The sequence below is a fragment of the Trachypithecus francoisi genome, unplaced genomic scaffold, assembly GCF_009764315.1.
Source record: "Trachypithecus francoisi isolate TF-2019V2 unplaced genomic scaffold, Tfra_2.0 Lachesis_group3, whole genome shotgun sequence".
Lineage (NCBI taxonomy): Eukaryota > Metazoa > Chordata > Mammalia > Primates > Cercopithecidae > Trachypithecus > Trachypithecus francoisi.
In genome coordinates, this window is record NW_022681468.1 from 11,621,395 (window position 1) to 11,642,544 (window position 21,150).

The 21,150-nt window shown below is 45.1% G+C and overlaps 1 protein-coding gene across 5 annotated transcripts in view; it reads left to right on the forward strand.

Moving 5' to 3' along the window:
- The window catches only part of CLMN (calmin), a 129,334-nt gene that overhangs the window by 99,135 nt on the left and 9,049 nt on the right, over positions 1-21,150 (forward strand). For all 5 annotated transcript variants that reach the window (XM_033191447.1, XM_033191449.1, XM_033191452.1 and 2 more), the window contains exons 3-9: positions 1,322-1,417; positions 3,377-3,460; positions 6,715-6,807; positions 9,005-9,195; positions 11,530-11,723; positions 12,930-13,012; positions 18,764-20,389. In XM_033191447.1, coding sequence (XP_033047338.1) covers positions 1,322-1,417; positions 3,377-3,460; positions 6,715-6,807; positions 9,005-9,195; positions 11,530-11,723; positions 12,930-13,012; positions 18,764-20,389 — 2,367 coding nt within the window. The remainder of the gene's footprint in view (positions 1-1,321; positions 1,418-3,376; positions 3,461-6,714; positions 6,808-9,004; positions 9,196-11,529; positions 11,724-12,929; positions 13,013-18,763; positions 20,390-21,150) is intronic.

A 21,150-nucleotide genomic window follows, 5' to 3' on the forward strand; every position in this document is an offset into this window, starting at 1 on the left:
AGGAGTAGTATGCAGCTTTTTTTTTTTTTTTTGGTACAACTTTAATAAGTTTGATGTGTAATAATGAGCTTGAATTGCTTTTGTACCTAAACATATAAATACACATACACATGGACATGTAAATTGACCTCTGAACCTTTGAGTTCCTAGTGAGCCTACACATGTGAGGTGAGGAAAGGATCCTTCCCTTCACCCAACCATCGAGCCATTCAGCAGGTCAGCTGCGTCCTGCCAGCTGCCCGCCCTCCTAGCCAGTTCTCACACACCAGCCCCTTTTCCTGGCTTCCTCTGGTAAGGGTCCCACCACCTCCAAATTTGGTCTAAATCTTGGTGAAGCAATGACGGGCACCTCAGGAGGGCACACTTTTGAAGACTAAAGCGGTCTTGGAGATGCTGCTGACACCGGACTGAAGCCTGGAGAGTAACTGGCCCAGGGTCTTGTCATTGCCTTGTAGATCTAGGGTACGCTAGCGTTCGGCCCTTGTGGCCGGATACAGGAAACAGGACAATACCGAACAGCTAGCTTGACCAAATGCTGCGACTGTCACTCATCCTCTTTGAACCTCAGTTTCCCCAGTCTAAAGTGAAGGGCGGCCAGGCGCAGTGGCTCATGCCTGTAATCCTAGCACTTTGGGAGGCCGAGGTGGGCGGATCACCTGAGGTCAGGAGTTGGAGACCAGCCTGGCCAACACAGTGAAACCCCGTCTCTACTAAAACTACAAAAATTAGCTGGGCATGGTGGCAGGTGCCTGTAATCCCAGCTCCTCGGGAGGCTGAGGCAGGAGAATCACTTGAACCCGGGAGGCGGAGGTTGCAGTGAGCCGAAATTGTGCCACTGCACTCCTTAGCCTGGGTGACAGAGCGTGACTCTGTCTCAAAAAAAAAAAAAAAAAAAAAGAATAAATAAAATAAAATGAAGGGCTTGCACTAGGTAATTTCACATAAGCCCTCATAGAATTGTTTTATTCTACATTAGGATATAGTCAAGATATGCCATTTCTTTCTGCCCTTAAGCATGTGGATGTGATCTAAACTTGGGATCTGAGATCTTCAGTTTGAAGGGCCCCCAAGGGTCACTTGTTTGATCAGTCCCCTGTTGGTGAATCTTCTCTGCAGCCTTCCTGCCAAGTGGCTGTGCACTGCTGCCTGGGTATCACCTGCAGGGGGATGGGCCTGCTACCTCCTTGGATGGGCATTTCTACCTGTAAACACAGCTGGATGTTTGGAAGTTTTCTCTTGAGCAGAAAGCTGCATCTCTGAAAATAGCTTTGTGGATTACACAGGTTGCTAACTGGCTACTTTCTTCCCTTCTCTTTCAAAGTGCAACCCACCTCTAGAAGTTAAAGATTTATTCATCGATATACAAGATGGCAAAATCCTAATGGCTTTGTTAGAAGTCCTGTCTGGGCGGAATCTGGTACGTATGTTACAGCAGGGTCAGAAAGAAAGAAAATGCAAAGGAAAACGCTGTTGAGGTTTTCTTTTCAACACAAATATCTGGACATACCCTATACTAAGAAACTCTGAAGCGGTGACTTTTTTCATTAGTGCCTACGAGCCATATAATCATGTGGAATGAACTAGTACTTTTTTTTTTAAGTCAATGTATTTTAGAAAATAAATGCCTAGTGTTTTCGGTGAGTCTGTTAAGGCTTAAGTTTAGAACTAAACAACTAAAATTTAGCCAGCCAGCCATTATATAAACTAGAATGATCGCTAAGAATTGGAAAAATTGGAAGAAAAAGGCCTTTTATCAACCACCCTAAGGCTAAAACTAGAACTGCTGGCTTCTAGAACATTCTTTTAAGTATGATTGAAGTTGAGCCAACTGGTCTTGACGTTCGTTCCACTTTGGACATTAGCCAGACTTCTCCTTGTTGCATCTGTCTGCTGTGTGCAGATTGGCCCTTGTTCTCTTCACAGACAGCAGAGTTTCTCAGCCTTGGCACTGTTGACATTTGGGTCAGATAGTTTCTTGTTGTGGGAAGATGTCCTGTGCATTACAGGATATTTAGTATCTAACTGCTAAATAACAGTATCACCCCCATGTGTGACAGCTAACAAGCTCCCAGACATGACGAAGTGTTCCATGAGGGGGCAAACTGATCCAGCCCAGAATGGTAGAAGTGTCAGGGTTGAGAAAGCCTGTTCCAGAGTCCAGTGTTTGATTTGGCCTTGGCAACCCATTGTACCTAACACAAAGGTGCAGCAATGGGGTCACGACTCTACCAAACCATAGCTCAGCCAGCACAGAATGTCCTGGGTCTGTCCTTAACTGTAGGTCTAAAGTCAAGAGTCCCTGCTTCTCTTCTCAGATATAATGTAGCTGGTATCTTATCAGACCTCTTAACCCTCCCACCTTTGCTTTCCCAGTGGCAAAACACAAGATACCTATTAGCAGCGCCCGCAGAGGGCTATGCAATATTATGTGATGAATTCTCAACGGTATTTGGTTTCTTAGAGGGTCTCGCCATGAGCAGGGTCCCCAAAGGACTTCCTGAAAAAGTACCTTCTAGTCCCTTGTTTATGCTCCCAGCAACGCAGGCTCCCCACTTCATTGCCAGAGCCCTGGTCACCAGCTACTGTGTCCTTGGTGGGCCTCCACAGGGAGTCTTTGATTCTGGAGCCCAGCCAAGAACAGTCCTCCACTTCCCCATGAGCGTGGCCTGGCACTTCACACCTGGTAGAACTGACCCACTGGTTTGCCTTGTAATGCAATCTTCCCCCAACCTGGAGGAGCATCGATGCGGTTCAGTTCAGGGTGAGTTGGCTGTGATGGCATTCCTGGTATGTAGAGCTAATGTTGTCAGAGTTTTAGCTTCCGCAGACATCTCTCTGCCTCTTTCTCTCTTTTGACCTGGGATAACTGTCCACAAAACTCTTGGCTAGAAAACAGAAACATCTGCCGCCACTGGGGAGGACCTTGGCTGGATGATTTAGCAGCTGAGCAGTGATGCTGGCAGCCAATGCTCCCTGTCCTAACACAAGCAGCAGTTCAGCAAAGGGAACATGTTACGGAGGGTCTCAGGAGAAGGGAGGAATCTAACAAGCCAGGAGCTGGGTCCCAGAGAAAAAATTGACAAATTTGTCCCTTGTTGACCCACTTCGGTTCCCCCCAACTCACCAACTTCAGTGAGTTAAATCCCAAGTACTGTAAATAAGGCCGACCTTTGAGAGCTCTCTGATGTCACATTTGTATGTCCTGAGAGGCACCTGTGTGAGTTTGGATGCATTCCAGGTGGGTTTTAGTTGTGAGCCCCTAACTTTCTCTTGAAATTCATGTGAAGAAAGCAAAGCACAGCCAGCAGCACTGCTGGGCATTGTGAAGTGCCTGTGTGGGTTTAATGTGCTTGTTTTGTTCTGTTCTGTTTTATAGCTGCACGAATACAAATCCTCGTCGCATCGCATTTTTCGGTTGAACAACATAGCGAAAGCACTTAAGTTTTTGGAAGATAGCAATGTAAGTGTTTGAAGCACATCCTGCTAACACAAGCTTGTCCTGTTAGGAAAAGGATGTCATTTGAAGTTCAGTGCTGGTCTCAAGAGAAGTGTGAGATGGAGACTGATCTAAAATGGTCAGATTAAACTAAGCTTAAATTTCACAGAAATCACTCAGATGACCCCTCCGTTGGGAACATAGTCCCTGACTCCGTGCCCACCCACTTGACAGCCATCAGGATTAAAACTCTGATGGACGTTCAGTCGTGGAAAGGCAGAGCAGCTGACTGGCTCTCAGATATTTATAACTTAGTTCACGTTTTCTCCTTCATTCCCTTGAATAAGTGTATGGCAAGCATGTCCGAGTGTAAAACTTTCTCTTGGAACAGAATATGGGAGAAAAAGGGGAAGAGGGGGCGCTAAATGAGCCAGAGGGAAAAAAAGTATAAAATTCTCCCTATCTTGATGTAACTTTCTAGACTCTGATGAACTTTTTCTGTGCCTGGAACTCTTCTCCACGTTCTTCACACATGGGTAGGGGCGGCTCAGCAGGGAGGACATTTCATCGCACCTCAGAGCACAGTTATTATGCCCATGTCAGAGATGGGCTGCCCCATAGGACCAGCTCTGGGACTTGCAAGTTGTTCAACTTCTCTAAACCTGCGCTTCCTCATCTCTAAAATGGGCATATTGTGAACACTAAAGGAACTGACCTGTGAAAAGCACTCTCCATTCTCGGGATGGCCGTTATCACTCAGCAGGCCCCTGAGTTATCACCCGACATGTGATAACTAGGTGTGATACCACCTTCTCCCAGCCGAGGAGGGAGAGGGAATATTTCCATAAACCAGTTCGTCAGCTTGTTTTCAGTCTGGCAAAACCAGCTGAGTTAGGAGGAACAAGAGGAGGAAAACATTGTCCCTGAAGCTCTTAACTGAAGTCTGGCTGTTACCTTTTTTATTCACCACGAAAAACAAAATGGCGGCTGGGCACCCAAGCCATGGTCTTTGGAAATATCTGCTCTTTGGGACCTTGTACCGCCTGCAATCACTACCTTCCCTCAGCCCAGTTCTCTGAGGGAACTAGGCACCTCAGGAGGGTTTTGTTCTCTAAATGGCGCTCCCAAGAGCCAGCGGCTCCCTGCTCAGCCCTGCCCTTCTCCTGTTGGGATGGTGCACCATGGTGTTTGTGGCATCCCTATGAGGCAGCTCTGTCTCCTCACTTTGAAACCTCAGCTTAGAGGGCCACAGCTGTCACTTGCCACTTGGGCTTCCCCCAGGTGAAAGGGAAGGCGGGGGTGATCAAGCTGACTAGCAGCTTTGGTTCCCTTGGACTGGAATGTGCTCAGTAAAGCCACAGAAACAGAAGGAGCTGTCAGAGCAGAGGCTTAGGAGACGAGCAGGTGAGTTCTCATGGGTGATCCATCATGCAGGACGTGTGCTCGTGATGAATGTGGACGCAGTATTGGACCTGAATTTGATCGACTGTGTCATTCACAATATTGGCAGCTTCCTTCCTGGCCTCCGACCTGCCAGTGATGAGCCTGTGTTGTCTGAATTATATTCTTGGCATCTGCCCTCAAAACAGGCTGCAGCTAGGGAACCCAGAACTCTCCCTCGATTAGGCAAGCCCAGGCCTAACTGATTGATGTTGTCGGAAACCCATGACAAACTCAGGATCAGAGACCCATGTCAGACAGGTTAAACGGCCATGAGGGGAAGAGAGAGAGAAAAGAAATAGAGGAAAGAGAAAAAGGTTTTGTATGAGATGATCTTTTCAGGTTCTCTTTCCCCAGTCTGCCAGGCAGAATTTTGCAGTGTGGACCTGATAGTGTATCTTGACTTTATTTCTCCTCTCTTTCTCCTGAAGAATGACTTTTGCTTTATTAAGGTTGTTAAGAAAGAAGAAAAAAATGTGACAGACACCAGTGTTGCCTGCAAAGCCTTAAATATTTACTCTCTGGCCCTTTTTAGAGAGGTCTACAGAGCCCCAATCTGTGTCCAGTGCTTAGATTTTGTTTGTGGAATGAACTGATGACTTAGGGCAGTGATCCTCAAACCCGAGCATGCGCTGGAATCACCTGGTGCACTTGTTAAAATGCAGATTTCTGGGCCCACCCATAGAGTTTTTGATTCTGTAGGCATAGGAGAGAATGAGCATTTCTAACACAGGGGTCCCAAGTGATGCAGATGCTGCTGGTCCAGATGCCAGGTTGGCCTCAGGGATTTACCAAGAGCATCATTCTGTGGTCAGAACATAGTTAAACACATAGATAAGACCTTAGCTAAGTGTTTCTGCAAGAGGCACATTTCAACTCATCAGTGGGATATTTTCTAATGGTGCAGAAACCCTGGGCATAAACCTTATCCCAGTCTACTATTTCTAATTAGCAGCCAACTCACCCACCCACCGTCCGTGATTGCTCGTGTCGGTGCTCTGTGTTTGTTCCAAGGACATGCTCAATCCAGGTGTGGTGGTGTTTGTGTAGCAGACAGACCTACCAGACATTTTCCATCTCTCTCGGAAAAGAATGACTGAAACCTTACCAGCTGTGTGATGCTGGGCATGTTATATTTAACCTCTCTGACATTCCCTCACCTGAACTGGAGGGACAATAGAAGTACCTGCTGATATGGTCTGGCTGTGTCCCCACCCAAATCTCACCTTGAATTGTAGCTCCCATAATTCCCTAGTGTTGTGGGAGAGACCTGGTGGGAGGTCATTGAATCAGGGGAGCAGGTCTTCCCCATGCTGTTCTCATAATAGTGAATCAGTCTCCTGAGATCGGATGGTTTTATAAAGGGGAGTTCCCCCGCACATGTTCTCTTGCCTGCCGCCATGTGAGATGTGTCTTGCTTCCCCTTCACCCTCCGCCATGAGTGTGAGGCTCCCCCACCATGTGAGGAGTCCATTAAACCCCTTTCCTTTGATAAATTACTCAGTCTCAGGTAGTATCTTTGCAGCAATGTGAGAACGGACGAATACACCTACATCATAGGTTTATTGTGAGTATAAAATGAGTTAATATTTGTAAGGAGTTTAGAATAGAGGCTACACAATGGTAAGTGCTATGTATGTGTTAATTAAATACACTTTTGCATGCTGAGTGTCCTTGAGAATGGCAGGGTAAGTAAGAAAAACAGGCTTATGCAAACACACACACACACACACACACACACACACACATACATACACACACACACAGAGAAACAGAAAATAACATGTGTTATCCTCCCTGGACACCCCCCTTTAAGTTCATAAATTGCTTCCCTCCAGGTAAAACTGGTTAGCATTGATGCAGCAGAAATAGCAGATGGCAACCCTTCTTTGGTTCTTGGGCTGATATGGAACATAATCCTCTTCTTCCAGGTAAGATCATTTCCTTTCCAAAACACACAATCATGATCTTGTGTCTGCTGAGCGCCGCAGAAGAGAGTGGGGCCAGATCGGAGGAGGCAGTGAGGCTTAGTTTATGGCAGATTTTATCTTTTCTACTCACTGAAAAAGCACCAGAAGAATCTGGTTGCTACAGTCCCTGTGATTTTCAAAGTGGTGTGAGTTCTCTAGAAGAGAATAGCCATCCTCTTGGGACTGGAAGAGTTAAATATTTACTTCAAAAAATAACTTTGTTCTAAAGTGTTGCAAGAACTAGGGAAATACTCCTGACCAAAAATGGAACTTGGTAGAGTTACTTTGCTGAAATCACTCAGTGTTCCTTAGAGATGATTAAAGAGCTTATATTAAAGATGCCTGAGGAAGAAGAATAACAGGCGAGACCTTATTGTTCCGTTCTTTGCAACTTGAGCCTCTAATTGGAAATGCAGATTTTATAGAGGAAGAACTGGATCTGTGATTGGAGTAAGAAGATGACATTTTATTTTTATTTTATTTTTTATTATTAAACTTTAAGTTCTGGGGTACATGTACAGAACGTGCAGGTTTGTTACATAGGTATACACGTGCCATGGTGGTTTGCTGCACCCATCAAGCCATGAGAAGATAATATTTTAAATTGTGCTGAAGTTCATTTCCCTGTCAGGAGAGAGCTGGTATCTAGAGCCCACTCGCTTTTGGAATAGAAACTCGTGGTTCACTGTTCGATTACCCTCCCAAGAGTGAAAGTGATCCACGTGGGCATGATTTGCTTGGGGTTTTGGCTCAATGCCTGCATTTCAGAGAAGCATGAGCACAAACAAGGTCTGGAGACAGTAGTTCCTGTTCTGGGTGAACCCTGAACTTAAAAGAAAAAAAAGACTATCTCTCTCTGAGCCTCAGTTTCTGTGTCTGTGAAATGGGAGCAGTGGTCATAATAGGTGGTGAGCATCAAAAGAAGCCATGTGGGCCAGGCACCGTGGCTCACGCCTGCAATCCCAGAAATTTGGGAGGCCATGGCGGCAGGGTCACTTGAGCCCAGGAGTTCAACATCAGCCCTGGAAACAGAGCAAGACCCCATCTCTACAAAAAATAAAATTAGCCAGGCATAGTGGTGTGTGCCTGTAGTCCCAGCTACTTGGAAGGCTGAGTTTGGAGGATTACTTGAGCCTGAGAGTTCAAGGCTATAGTGAGACATGATCATGCCACTGCACTCCGGCCTGGGCAACAGAATGAGATCCTGTCTCAAAAAAAAAAAAAGAAGAAGAAGCAGCCACCATGTGTTATATGTGTGCTTCAATTACTGCTATCTGTTATTAAACTTCCTCAGAGATTCTGGAAACATCCTGAAGAGGTAGTAAAAGTCAAGAACTTAAATCCACCGCCCTAGGACTTCATTTTTTTATTTAACAAATGTCTATTGAGTTTCTCCAAGGTGCCATGTGCTGAAAGTAAAGCACCCTGCCCTCATGACCCTTTGGGATCACAGACAAGTCAATCCTGTATGGCAGAGGGTGATGCTAGAGCTCCAAGCAGGGGCAGCTAGCTCAGATGGGGGAGTGGAGTAAGGAAGACTTCCTGGAAGAAGTGACACCAGAGCTGGGTTTTGAAGGATGAGTAGGAGTACGTTAGACGTCCTACTCATCCTTCAAACTAAGCTAGACTTAACCTACTGTGTGTGTGAATTGCCTAAGGGTGATATTGAAACAGATTCTGATTCTAACAGCTCTGGTGTAGAGCCTAGGGTTCTGCATGTCTTACAGAAGTCCTCATGAGAGGAGTTCACGGAGGAAAGGGACATTGAGGCAGCAAGGGCAGGATGAGCAGAGGCAGTGGGGCTTGAAAGAGCTCAGTGAAGTCTGGGAGTGATGGGCAGTGAGAGGAAAGGGGTGGTCGAGTTGAGTCAGGAAGACCTGATACAAAGTGCTGGCTGGAGCTGGAAAGACTCCAGGAAAAGATAGTCCTCCCTGTATAGTGTAATTACGTGCACCACAAGCCGCACGAAATGGACAGGCCATCGCAAGTACTGCCTGTCCCCTGCCACAGCCATCAGAAAAGGTTTCTCGGCATTCAGAGAACCAATTCTGCATGAGCTGTTCCCTCCAGCCACGGTTCATGTGGCCACCCGACAGACAAGGGGCTTGCTGAGAGGGTGGGTCTGTTGCTGGGGTCTGAAATGCCGTTTTCCTTCCAGATTAAGGAGCTCACAGGCAACCTCAGCAGAAACTCTCCATCTTCCAGCTTGTCCCCTGGCTCAGGGGGCACAGACTCAGACTCATCCTTCCCACCCACACCCACTGCAGAGAGGAGCGTGGCAATATCCGTGAAAGACCAGAGGAAGGCCATCAAAGCCCTGTTGGCATGGGTGCAGAGGAAAACGAGAAAGTAAGCTGCAGCCCCTCTCCCCACACCACTTCATTTAACTAGCTGCTTTCAGGCAGAAGAAAGGAGAACTAGTATTTATTAAGGTGCCAGTTATGTATGTGCCCATTGCTTCATATAGAATATCAGAACAAGGGGGACAGTCGCGGTGGCTCACACCTGTAATCCTAGCACTTTGGGAGGCTGAGGCGAGTGTATCACCAGGTCAAAAGATCAAGACCATCCTGGCTTAACATGGTGAAACCCTGTCTCTACTAAAAATACAAAAAATTAGCCGGGCGTGGTGATGGGCGCCTGTAGTCCCAGCTACTCGGAGGCTGAGGCAGGAGAATGGCGTGAACCCGGGAGGTAGAGCTTGCAGTGAGCTGAGATAGTGCTACTGCCCTCCAGTCTGGGCGACAGAGCGAGACTGCATCTCAAAAATAAATAAATATCAGAACAGGAAACACTGCATTTTTTTGGTTTTGCAGTACACACAAAATGCAGTTTGTAGAATGTTTGGTTTGCATAAAGCTGATGAGAAGATTTGAATACAGATCAGAGGGACTTTCATCGTGTTGTCTCCCAAAATGGGCATGTCTCTTGGATTTTAGTGACTTGTATGCATTTAAGCTTCAGGGTGTCTTCCAGAGTCTGTACCTACTTTAAAAATAGTAATAATAAAGGCTGTAACATACTCAAAGTTAGGTCAGATCTTCCAAAATCGAGACGGGAACTGGAGCCAAGTTCCGGCCCTGAGTCACCCCACGCCAGCAGCAGAGTGATTTGAGCAGTTTTGTATCAGGCCTTTTTACCAGTAGCAGGCCCACAGCCCCTGGACCATGGGCACACGTGCCAGACCAGTGTGGTGGAAACCTACCCAACTTGAGGCTGCCCCAGCTCCTCAACATACAGACTGGTTGAGGTCCTGGTAAATCATTTACTTTTCCAAGCCCCAACTGCAAATGGTATCCTGTCACTCACTGCCTTCCAGGACAATTAGGCGAAATCCATGAAATCCATGAAAGAGCACCTTGCACAGTGCCAGCCCGTATTAAGCACGTCACAAATATTGATTCCTTTCTCCCCCGTGTGTGGAAATAAAAGAGGGAAGAGAGGCTGGACCTTTAGGGTTTTGATGGAGAGATCACACGGGGTAGATTGAAACTGACAAATGTGAACCACCATGAAATGTTGTTTACATACAAAGCAGCCAGAATAAGCGTTCATTGTGAGGGGTTAGGGTAGAAGGAGGGTGTGACTGTAAGGGAGAGGAAGTGTCTTGGGGTGACGGGACAGTTCTGTTTCTCTATTGTGGTGGTTACATTAATCTGTACACCACCCCCATGAAAATTAACACCTGTGAAAATGTGAAATTCAAATGCAGTCTATAGCTTAATTTATAATTATCTTGGACCAATGTTGGTGTTCTGGTTTGGATAACATACCCTGGTAGCATAAGACGCTGTCCCTGGAGGAAGCTGGGGAAAGAATAGGGACTCTCTGTACTGTGTTTGCAACCTCTTTTGGGTCTTAAATACTTTCTAAATAAAAAGGTGCTTGGGTTTTTTGTTGTTGTTGTTGTTGTTTTAAGAGAGTTCATTGACCACGGTTGAGGGATTGGTGGAGTCACAGGATGGATTCTAAAGGAAATTAGTGCCTGGCAGGATTCTCTGCCCTTTTGTCCTTCACTTTTACTTTTAAAAATTGAGGCAGCCTCCATTTTACAAAATAGAATGAAAGCTCTCTGCCCCTCACTTTTACAATGATGCTTTTATTTCTATTACTGATAATAGTAGCTGTCATTTAGTGAGTGGCTTTCTTGGGCTCCCAACGTTGCATATTAGGTTGACCCTATGACATGGCCATTCTTCTGGGGCCAGGCTTGACTTTCCCCACAAAAGCCCCAGCAAGTTCACTGTGTGGAATTTGAGGCTCAGAGAGCTCGTTGGCTTGCCCAAGGCCATGGCACTGGAAGCACAGGGGACAGCTGAGGCACAAACTTGTGTCTTTCTGGTTCCATTTTTATGGCCCAGCACGTCCTTGTTATGTTTTCAATGTCACTGATACAAGGAATGGTCTATACAGTTGGTCCTTTATGTGTTTGGGAATTGGGGAACCCAGGGTCCTATTTCACCTCTTTGTTCAATGTATACCCTCCTACTCCATTTGGCTGGAAATGGAAATGTGAGTGGTTCAGGGCAGCTCTCCCATGCTCCGGGACCAAGGCATCTTCACCTGGCGAGGTCGGCAGCTCTGCCCCACTCAGAAACCCACGCGGCTGCTGCATGCTGACCTTGCTCCTTTGAGTCTGTTTCCTAACCAGCAACCTGGCTGCTGCTACTGTGTTTCCTTCAGGTATGGCGTGGCGGTGCAGGACTTTGCGGGCAGCTGGAGGAGTGGGCTGGCTTTCCTGGCCGTGGTTAAGGCCATTGACCCCAGCCTAGTGGACATGAAACAGGCCCTGGAAAATTCCACACGAGAAAATCTAGAGAAGGCCTTCAGCATCGCACAGGATGCCCTGCACATCCCCAGGCTCCTGGAGCCAGAAGGTAGCAGTGGTTCTCTCTTTCTTTCTAATAATTTTTTTTTACAAATGTACCACTTGCCGTCCCATATAGAAAATCTGGAAAATACAGAAAAATCTAATGAAGATTTTGTCTCCTATATTTCTACCACTCAGATCATATGGATATTTTTCCAATATTTTATATGCCTCTAATTGTATTTTTACATAATTGGTATCATTTACTGTATGTATAATTTTGTGCTTTTTTATTTAACATTATGTCATAAGTATTTTACATACTGCTACAATGTATTATTATATATTTTTATTGGCTGCATAATAGTTCATCTAGTGGGCATAGTAAAATGTACTTAGTGGCCAGGCGTGGTGGCTCACGCATGTAATCCCAGCACTTTGGGAGGCCGAGGCGGGTGGATCACCTGAGGTCAGGAGTTCGAGAGCAGCCTGGCCAACATAGTGAAACCCCATCTCTACTAATAATACAAAAATTAGCTGGGCGTGGTAGCACAGTCTGTAATCCCAGCTACTCAGGAGGCTGAGGCAGGAGAATCGCTTGAGCCCAGGAGGCAGAGGTTGCAGTGAGCTGAGATCGTGCCACTGCACTCTGGCCTGGGTGACAGAGCCAGACTGTCTCCAAAAAAAAAAAAAAATGTACTTAGCTCTTTCACTAGGTAGACATTTAGGTTGTTTCTGAAATAGTTCCTTTTATATGTAACAACACCACAGTGAACATCTTAGTAAATAAAGCTCAATGTGCATCCCAGATTATTTCCTTAAGGACCGGGTTTCATTAGCAGAATGACAGAGGAGAAGAGTCCATGCCTGTTTAAATGGTTTGGCTGTCTCTGTGAAGCTGCCTTCCACGTGGATTAGGCTAACGTAGGACTCCCTGTACCATATGTAGGCTGCCTGGTTCACCGTCCTTGCCCATTGAACCAGCAGTGAGCTGGCTGCTCGCTGTGGAAGGGACTAGAACAGCAAGGAAGAAGGGACAGGATTTGGGGAATAAGAAGCCCTGGGTACTACATCCTTGCTTCTCTATTCTTCAGCCAGCTGTGAGATTTCAGTCAAGTGATTCGCCCTCTTTGAGCCTAAAGTTCCTCAAGTGGCAAATAAAGAGAAAAAACCCTCAATGATCTTTGGGATTCTTCCCCATCAGGCATCCGGGAATACTATTGAAAGCGTGTGTGTTTGTATCTCCTGCTAATTCCTGTGTCTCTCTCGACAGACATCATGGTTGACACACCGGATGAGCAGTCTATCGTGACTTACGTCGCACAGTTTCTAGAACGTTTTCCAGAGTTGGAAGCCGTATGTTTGCTTTTCTTACCTTTAATTCAGACACCATACATTTCCATCTGCTGGCCATCAGACAAAGCAGGGACGTGGGCAGCGTTGCTCTGTATAAGTAGCAGTCAAAATCGCCAGTTGCTCCCAAGTCCCTTGAGCATGGCCTTACCACATTTTAATTTCAGAATGATAGCAGTCCCCCCTCATATGCAGCGGATACAGTTCAAGGCCCCCAGTCAATGCTTGAAACCTTGGATAGTACTGAACCCTATATATACCATTTTTTCATTTTTTTCCTATACATACGTACCTACGATAAAGTTTAATTAATAGCTTAGGCACAGAAAGAGATTAACAACAACTAATAGTTACATAGAACAATTATAACCATGGGCCAACATCATTACTTTTGCAGTTTGGGGCCATTATTAAGTAAAATAAGGGTTATGTGAACACAAGCCGTTTGATATCATGACGGCTGATCTCTGATCATCCAGACAGCTACGGAGTGAGTGATGGATGGGTAGCATAGATGGCGTGGATACGCTAGACAAAGGAACGAGTCAAGTCCCAGGCAGGACAGAGCAGGATGGTGAGAGATTTCATCCCACTACTCAGAACAGCACGCCATTTGAAACTTAGGAATTGTTTATTTCTGGAGTTTTCCATGTAATATTTTCAGACCACAGTTGACCATGGGTGACTGAAACCTCGGAAAGCAAAACCTCAAATAAGGGTGGAACTATTTATATGTAACATGCGTTAAGTTTCAAAGCAGGATGGAAAGTGACGCCTCTCACAAACCTCTTCCCATGACAAACTTTATTAAGATTATAAAAGATGCTTACTTATAAAATGGATCTGCTTCTTGATTTTTTTAGATGTCAGATGGAACATGTTAGCATCTACCAGATTTTTATCAGTGTTAAAAATCATAAAAGACAATGATCATTGAAAAGCCTGCCTTACTTTGGGAGGCCAAGGCTGGCGGATCATGAGGTCAGGAGATCGAGACCATCCTAGCTAACACGGTGAAACCCCGTCTCTATGGAAAATATAAAAAATTAGCCTGTGGTGGCAGGCGCCTGTAATCCCAGCTACTCGGGAGGCTGAGGCAGGAGAATGGCGTGAAACAGAGAGGCAGAGCTTGCAGTGAGCCGAGATCACGCCACTGCACTCCACCCTGGGCAACAGAGCGAGACTCTGTCTCAATAAAAATAAAAGAAAAGCCTGACTTTTTATTTTCAGAATTCCAGATTATACTTGGTGACAGAGTTTTTTTGGGCACAGAATCAGACCTTTTAGAAATTGTCCTGGCCCTGTTGAACTCCCACCCAACCCATGCACAACCGCGAGCTGATAATAATGACAGCAATGACAGCCTTTTCTTGAATCCTTTAGTAATTGACTGAACCCTTGCCCCTGGCTTAGGGGACTCAGAAATAAACTAGATGGGTGAGGTCCCTGGCCTTGTGGAGGTTTGTTATAGTAAAGGAAACAGTTATAAGTCAGCAAAAACATAACTTTGGGTAGTTATGAGTACCAGAGAGAAAAAACGAAAACATAAAGAGTTAAAGGATGCTTGCAGGAGAGGGGAGCTGCTTTTCTAGCTGGCTGCCTTGCCCCTGTGTCTCTGGGCTGCCTGCCATTCCTGCAATACAGCATGGCTCAGTATCATAATCCTCTTTTATAAACGAAAATAAGCATCTCAAAGAGGCTTAAAGACCTCTCCATAGTCACTCAGCTACCACACACAGAGCTGGAGTTTGGTCCCTCTGTGTTTCCAAAGTTCAGGCTCTCGGTTCCCTTACAACATGCAGCTGAAACTGGGGCTCCGTTTTGTACAGAAGAGCTTCCCAGGATCCTCCATGCCGGGGCTTTCATCCCGGCCCCCACCTGTGTGTGTGTTTCCTGCCTGTCCCTGCACCACATATGGACGCCTTCCAGGGCGCTTTGGAAGCAGGAATTCCTGGGCTGGACTGCCAGTTCTCCACCTGGAGCTGTGTGACCTCAGGCTGGCGACTTGACCTCTCTGATACACATCTGTATTGAATGTGTATCTATTGAATGTGTGTCATCTGTAAAATGGAACTATGACCCACATTTCAGGGTTATGTGAAGAATAAACAGTTATATGAAGTACCTAGTACTGTGCCTGGAACAATGGTGGATGTTTAGCAAATAATGGTGACTTGGTCAATGGGTATAAAGTTACAGTTACGTAAGAGGAATCAGTTCTGGTGTTTCTATTGCACAGCAAGATGACTATAGTTAATGATAATGTAACCAGTGACTCACATCTATAATCCCAACATTTTGGGAGGCTGAAGCGGGAGGATTGCTTGAGCCCAGGAGTTAAAGACCAGCCTGGGCAACAAAGCGAGACCCCATCTCTACAAAAAAGAAAGAAAGAATAATATACTGTGTATTTCAAAATGTCTAAAAGAGAAGATTTTAACTGGTTTCATTGCGAAGAAATGATAAATATTTGAGGCAATGAATGTATTGAGTTCTCAGATTTGATCATTTTACAACGTATACATGTTTTAAAATATCACATTATACTCCATAAATATATATAATGATTTTTTGTCAATTAAAAATTTAAACAAAATCAAAAGAAAGGGATCTGGCCCTGCCAATACCTTGATTTTAGTCCATTGAGGCCTGTTTTGGATTTCTGATGTCCAGAACTGTAACATAACATGTTTTTGTTGTTTTAAGCAAAAAACAAAAAGTAGTGATTATTATTTTGCAATTCAGTTTTCCTGGCTTGTTACTGTATTTTGAAATACTAGGCATTGGGGCTTTCATTCGCCCTGAGCTCTTAATCTGTAGTCAGAGTTGGAAATCAACTAAAGCATATGGTATTTGACTGAGTCAAAGCCACAGCTAAAATTGAGCAAATCTGACACAGATCTCCCCAATGCTGAGGTCAGAAACTGCAGATGGGAAAAGATTGAGCCAGAAATAATATCTGGAGAAAGTCATCCTGGTTCCTAGAACATGGTGCATCATTGCAGAACAGTCTGTTTACATCTACAGGGGAATACAGATGAGAATTCACAGCTTATCCAGGCACACAGCGAACTTAACAATTCTGCTGAGTTAGTTCATTTCAGTAAACATTTGTTGGGCCCTGACCACGTACCACACATTGTTGCTAGCTTTCTGGCCCAGCAAATGGTTTCTTTTGGTAAATGTGCCATATGCATTTGAAAAGAATGTGTCTTATGCAGTTAAAGAATACTCGTATTCTTGGCCGGGCGCGGTGGCTCAAGCCTGTAATCCCAGCACTTTGGGAGGCCGAGACAGGCGGATCATGAAGTCAGGAGATCGAGACCATCCTGGCTAACACAGTGAAACCCCGTCTCTACTAAAAAAATACAAAAAACTAGCGGGCGTGGTGGCGGACGCCTGTAGTCCCAGCTACTCGGGAGGCTGAGGCAGGAGAATGGCGTAAACCCGGGAGGCGGAGCTTGCAGTGAGCTGAGATCCGGCCACTGCACTCCAGCCTGGGTGACAGAGCGAGACTCCGTCTCAAAAAAAAAAAAGAATACTCGTATTCTTTAATACGCTGTTAATATGTTAATATGCTACTCTAATATTCTATATTTATACTGATTTTTCCTGCTTTCCTGATCAATTAATGTAGGGGAGAAATGTTAAAAAAAAATCTCCAACTGTGATTGTGAATGTATTTCTCCTCTTAGTTCTGCCAGTTTTTGTTTTATATATGTTGATGCTATGCTGTTAAGTGCATAGACACAATTTATTATATCTTCCTGATGACTTGATTGCTTTATTTTTATAAAATTTCCCTCTGTCTTGAAGTGTGCTTTATCTGATATGAATATAGCCGTAGCAGCTTTCTTACGATTAGTGCTTGTGTGATACTTTTTCCATTCTTTTTCCTTTCAGTGTATGTATACTTATATTTAAAGTATGTCTCTTATAAACAGTATACAGTTGGGTCTTGTATTTATACTTAATCAGTATGTTTTTCATACATTTATATGGGTTTAATCTAGCATCTTGGTTATTGTTTTCCATTGGTCTGATATGTTCTATACTCTATTGTTCTTCCTTCTTAACTTTTTGGGGATTATTCAAGAATTTCTTTTGTGTACATTTATCCCCTTTATGGGTTTTTTTTTGTTTGTTTGAGACGGAGTGTCACTCTGTCCACCAGGCTGGAGTGCAGTGGCGCGATCTCGGCTCACTGCAAGCTCCGCCTCCTGGGTTCACGCCCTTCTCCTGCCTCAGCCTCCTTAGTAGCTGGGACTACAGGCGCCCGCCACCTCGCCCGGCTAATTTTTTTGTATTTTTAGTAGAGACGGGGTTTCACCGTGGTCTCGATCTCCTGACCTTGTGATCCGCCCGCCTCGGCCTCCCAAAGTGCTGGGATTACAGGCGTGAGCCACCGCACCCGGCCCTCTTTATTGGTTTTTTAACCACATCACCTTGTTTTATCTTTTTAGTAGCTATTCTAGTGATTATAATACTCATCTTTAACATACATCAGCTTACCTTAAATTAATATACTACTTCAAGTACAATGCATATTTTACATATTTTTATGTATTTTATATATATCACGTATATAATTTTACTCACTTCATCTCCATTATTTTTGCTACTATGTTGTCATTTACTTCTACATATGTTTTAATCCTCAATACTTTGCTATTTTTGCTCTAAATAGTTAGTAGGCTTTTTAAGAAAACTTTGAAGTAGTCTTTTATATTGACCGTGTATTTACCGTTTCCAGTACTGTTCATTCCCTCCTGTAGGGTTTATATCTGAGATTGTGTTCTTTGAGCCTGAATAACTATTTTTTTTTTTTTTGTATTGCTTGTAGCATAGATTAGTTATTCTAGAGTCTTTGCTTGCGAATTCCAACTCTGGGTCATATATGGGTCTATATCTAGTGATTATTTCTTCTCTTGATTGTGGATTTTGTTTTCCTGCCTCTTCATGTCTTGTAATTATTTTATGTCAAACTTAGTATATAAAAGAACGATAGAGGTTGAAGTAGATGTCATTTTTTTCCCTCAGGAAATATAGCGCTTTCCCAAACAAGTGCGTAAGATGAGGAGCTGTTGTTTTGATCATATCAGTCAATAGGAGCTGTGTCGCAGTTTTATTTAATTTCTTCTCTCTGGTTTTAAATGATTTGAGACTGAAGTCAGTTCACTCTATCAGTGCATTGGGAGTCAAGTGCTTCTGTACCACAAAGTCATTTTCTGCTTTTCAGCCCTGCCCCCAGCTGGCTCTTACACAGCAAAATTCCCTGTGTGGATGAAGAGAATTGCTTGTGTGTTTGGAGTCCTTCCACATTCACTCTCTCATACCAGTCCACACAATCAATAAAGATTTGGCTGACCTTTCCTTATCTCAGGTGGATTAGCTCTTCTCCAAAGCCATACCCAGACTAGGCAACATGGTCTTCAAGCGTGAAGTGGCTGACAATCTCTGCTCACTTTAGAGGGGATTGTCCTTCTTTAGAGCTTGGTTTATTGAGATTCCTTACATCCATAGCTTTTTAAAAAAATGGTGTTTTATATTTTTTGTTTATCTGATGTTTTCATATTTCAGCAGGAACAACCATTTACATCTTAGAACACTTTGCATTGGTTTGAAGTGGCTTTTTCCATTTTTGTTTGTGTTTTGGGAAAGGTGGATATGGGTTGTACTTAAACCGTCTTCTTATTCATGTTGCTCTGTGTTTTTTTGTTGTTGTTATTCTTTTTTTTTTTTTTTTTTTTGCAGGAAGATATTTTCGATTCAGATAAAGAAGTTCCTATTGAATCCACTTTTGTTCGCATCAAAGAAACTCCTTCTGAACAGGAGAGCAAAGTCTTCGTTCTGACTGAAAATGGAGAGCATACCTACACTGTTAACCACAAAACCAGCCACCCACCACCCTCCAAAGTCTTTGTCTGTGACAAGCCCGAGAGCATGAAGGAATTCCGCCTGGATGGTGTTTCCAGCCATGCACTGTCAGACAGCTCCACCGAGTTCATGCACCAGATCATTGACCAGGTCCTGCAAGGGGGCCCAGGTAAGACCAGCGACATCAGTGAGCCATCTCCAGAATCCTCCAGTTTATCATCCAGAAAGGAGAGCGGGAGGTCCAACTCTTTGCCAATCAAGAAAACAGTTCACTTTGAGACTGACACCTACAAGGATCCTTCCTGCAGGAAGAACCTGTCCCTTTGCTTTGAAGGGAGCCCAAGAGTGGCAAAGGAATCATTGAGGCAGGATGGACATGTCTTGGCAGTTGAGGTTGCTGCGGAAAAGGAACAGAAACAGGAGTCCTTGAAGATTCCAGAATCCTCCTCTGACAAGGTCCCTGGTGACATTTTTTTGGCAGAGGACACGATCAGTAATTCTCAGTCTTCCTCCTACAATGGCGCTCTAGAGAGTACAGCCCACCACGATGAAGAGAGTCACTCTCTTTCACCCCCAGGAGAAAACACTGTGATGGCCGATTCCTTCGAGATCAAGGTTAACCTGATGACCGTAGAAGCTTTCGAGGAGGGAGACTATTTTGAAGCCATCCCATTAAGAGCCTCAAAATTTAACAGCGACCTAATAGATTTTGCTTCTACCAGCCAGGCTTTCAACGAAGTTCCTTCACCTCATGAGACAAAACCTGACGAGGATGCTGAGGCTTTTGAGAATCATGCTGAAAAACGAGGTAAAAGGAGTACTAAATCTGCTCACAAAAAGGAAGATTCTCCAGAGCCTCAAGTTAAGACAGACAAACATGAACCTCACCAGGACTCCGGAGAAGAAGCTGAAGGCTGTCCTGCAGCCCCAGAAGAGACGCCAACGGATAAAAAGCCAGAGGTGCATGAAAAGGCCAAGAGAAAGTCCACCCGTCCTCATGATGAGGAAGAGGGAGAAGACGATGACCTCCAGGGTGTGGGCGAGGAATTATCTTCCAGCCCCCCAAGCAGCCGTGTCAGCTTGGAGACCCTTGGGAGTCACAGCGAAGAAGGCCTGGATTTCAAGCCCTCCCCACCCCTCTCAAAGGTTTCCGTCATTCCCCACGACCTCTTCTATTTCCCACACTATGAGGTTCCCCTGGCTGCAGTTTTGGAGGCTTATGCAGAAGACCCGGAGGATCTAAAAAACGAAGAAATGGATCTCGAAGAGCCAGAGGGCTATATGCCAGACCTGGACTCCAGGGAGGAGGAGGCCGATGGCTCTCAGAGCAGCTCCAGTTCCTCGGTGCCAGGCGCGAGCCTCCCCAGTGCCAGTGACCAGGTGCTGTGTCTCAGCAGGAGTGGTGCGGGTACCACACCAGCCTCGGAACCTGCTCCTCCGGCCCCCCATGAGGACCACCAGCAAAGGGAGACCAAAGAGAATGACCCCATGGACAGCCATCAGGTACTCAACCGTGGGATTTGGGAATCCTGGGTACTGCCTGGGAAACTTGACAGTTCTTGGTCTAAAGCTCAGCTTCTTGCTCCATAAAATAGCGATGAGGGGGCTTCCCTTGGGACTCCCATGGTGCAAAATTCAAAGAGGCACCCACTGTGAGGCTCGGGCAAATGCAGGGTTGGCACCCGAGAGTGAGCACCTCCTGAAATCCTGCACATGGGCACTTCAATGGCTTTCCCCAGTCCTGGCCCTACTCACAGGGATGCTCTGAGGATCAAGTGAGGTCACCTCTGAGGGTCCAGCAGAGGAGGGGCAGAAATGATTTCAAAAGCAGTCATTGTCGCAGGGCAAGGGCTGGAAAACTAACCATTGTGTACTATTCTCAGTACCTGGGCAGTGGGATCAGAAGAGCGCATCTCCCTTACCCTGTTTACACACCTATTTCTAACACAGAAACCAAAGATTAGTGCCCAACAGGCAAAAGTCCTTTAAAAATCAAGAAAGCTCACCATCACTGATCATTAGAGAAATGCAAATCAAAACCACAATGAGATTCCATCTGACACCAGTAAGAATGGCGATTATGTCAGGAAACAATAGGTGCTGGCGAGGCTGTGGAGAAATAGGAATGTTTTCACACCATTGGTGGGACTGTAAATTAGTTCAACCATTATGAAAGACAGTGTGGTGATTCCTCAGTCTGATTTCAGAACCAGAAATACCATTTGACCCAGCAATCCCATTATGAGATAGATGCCCAAAGGAAT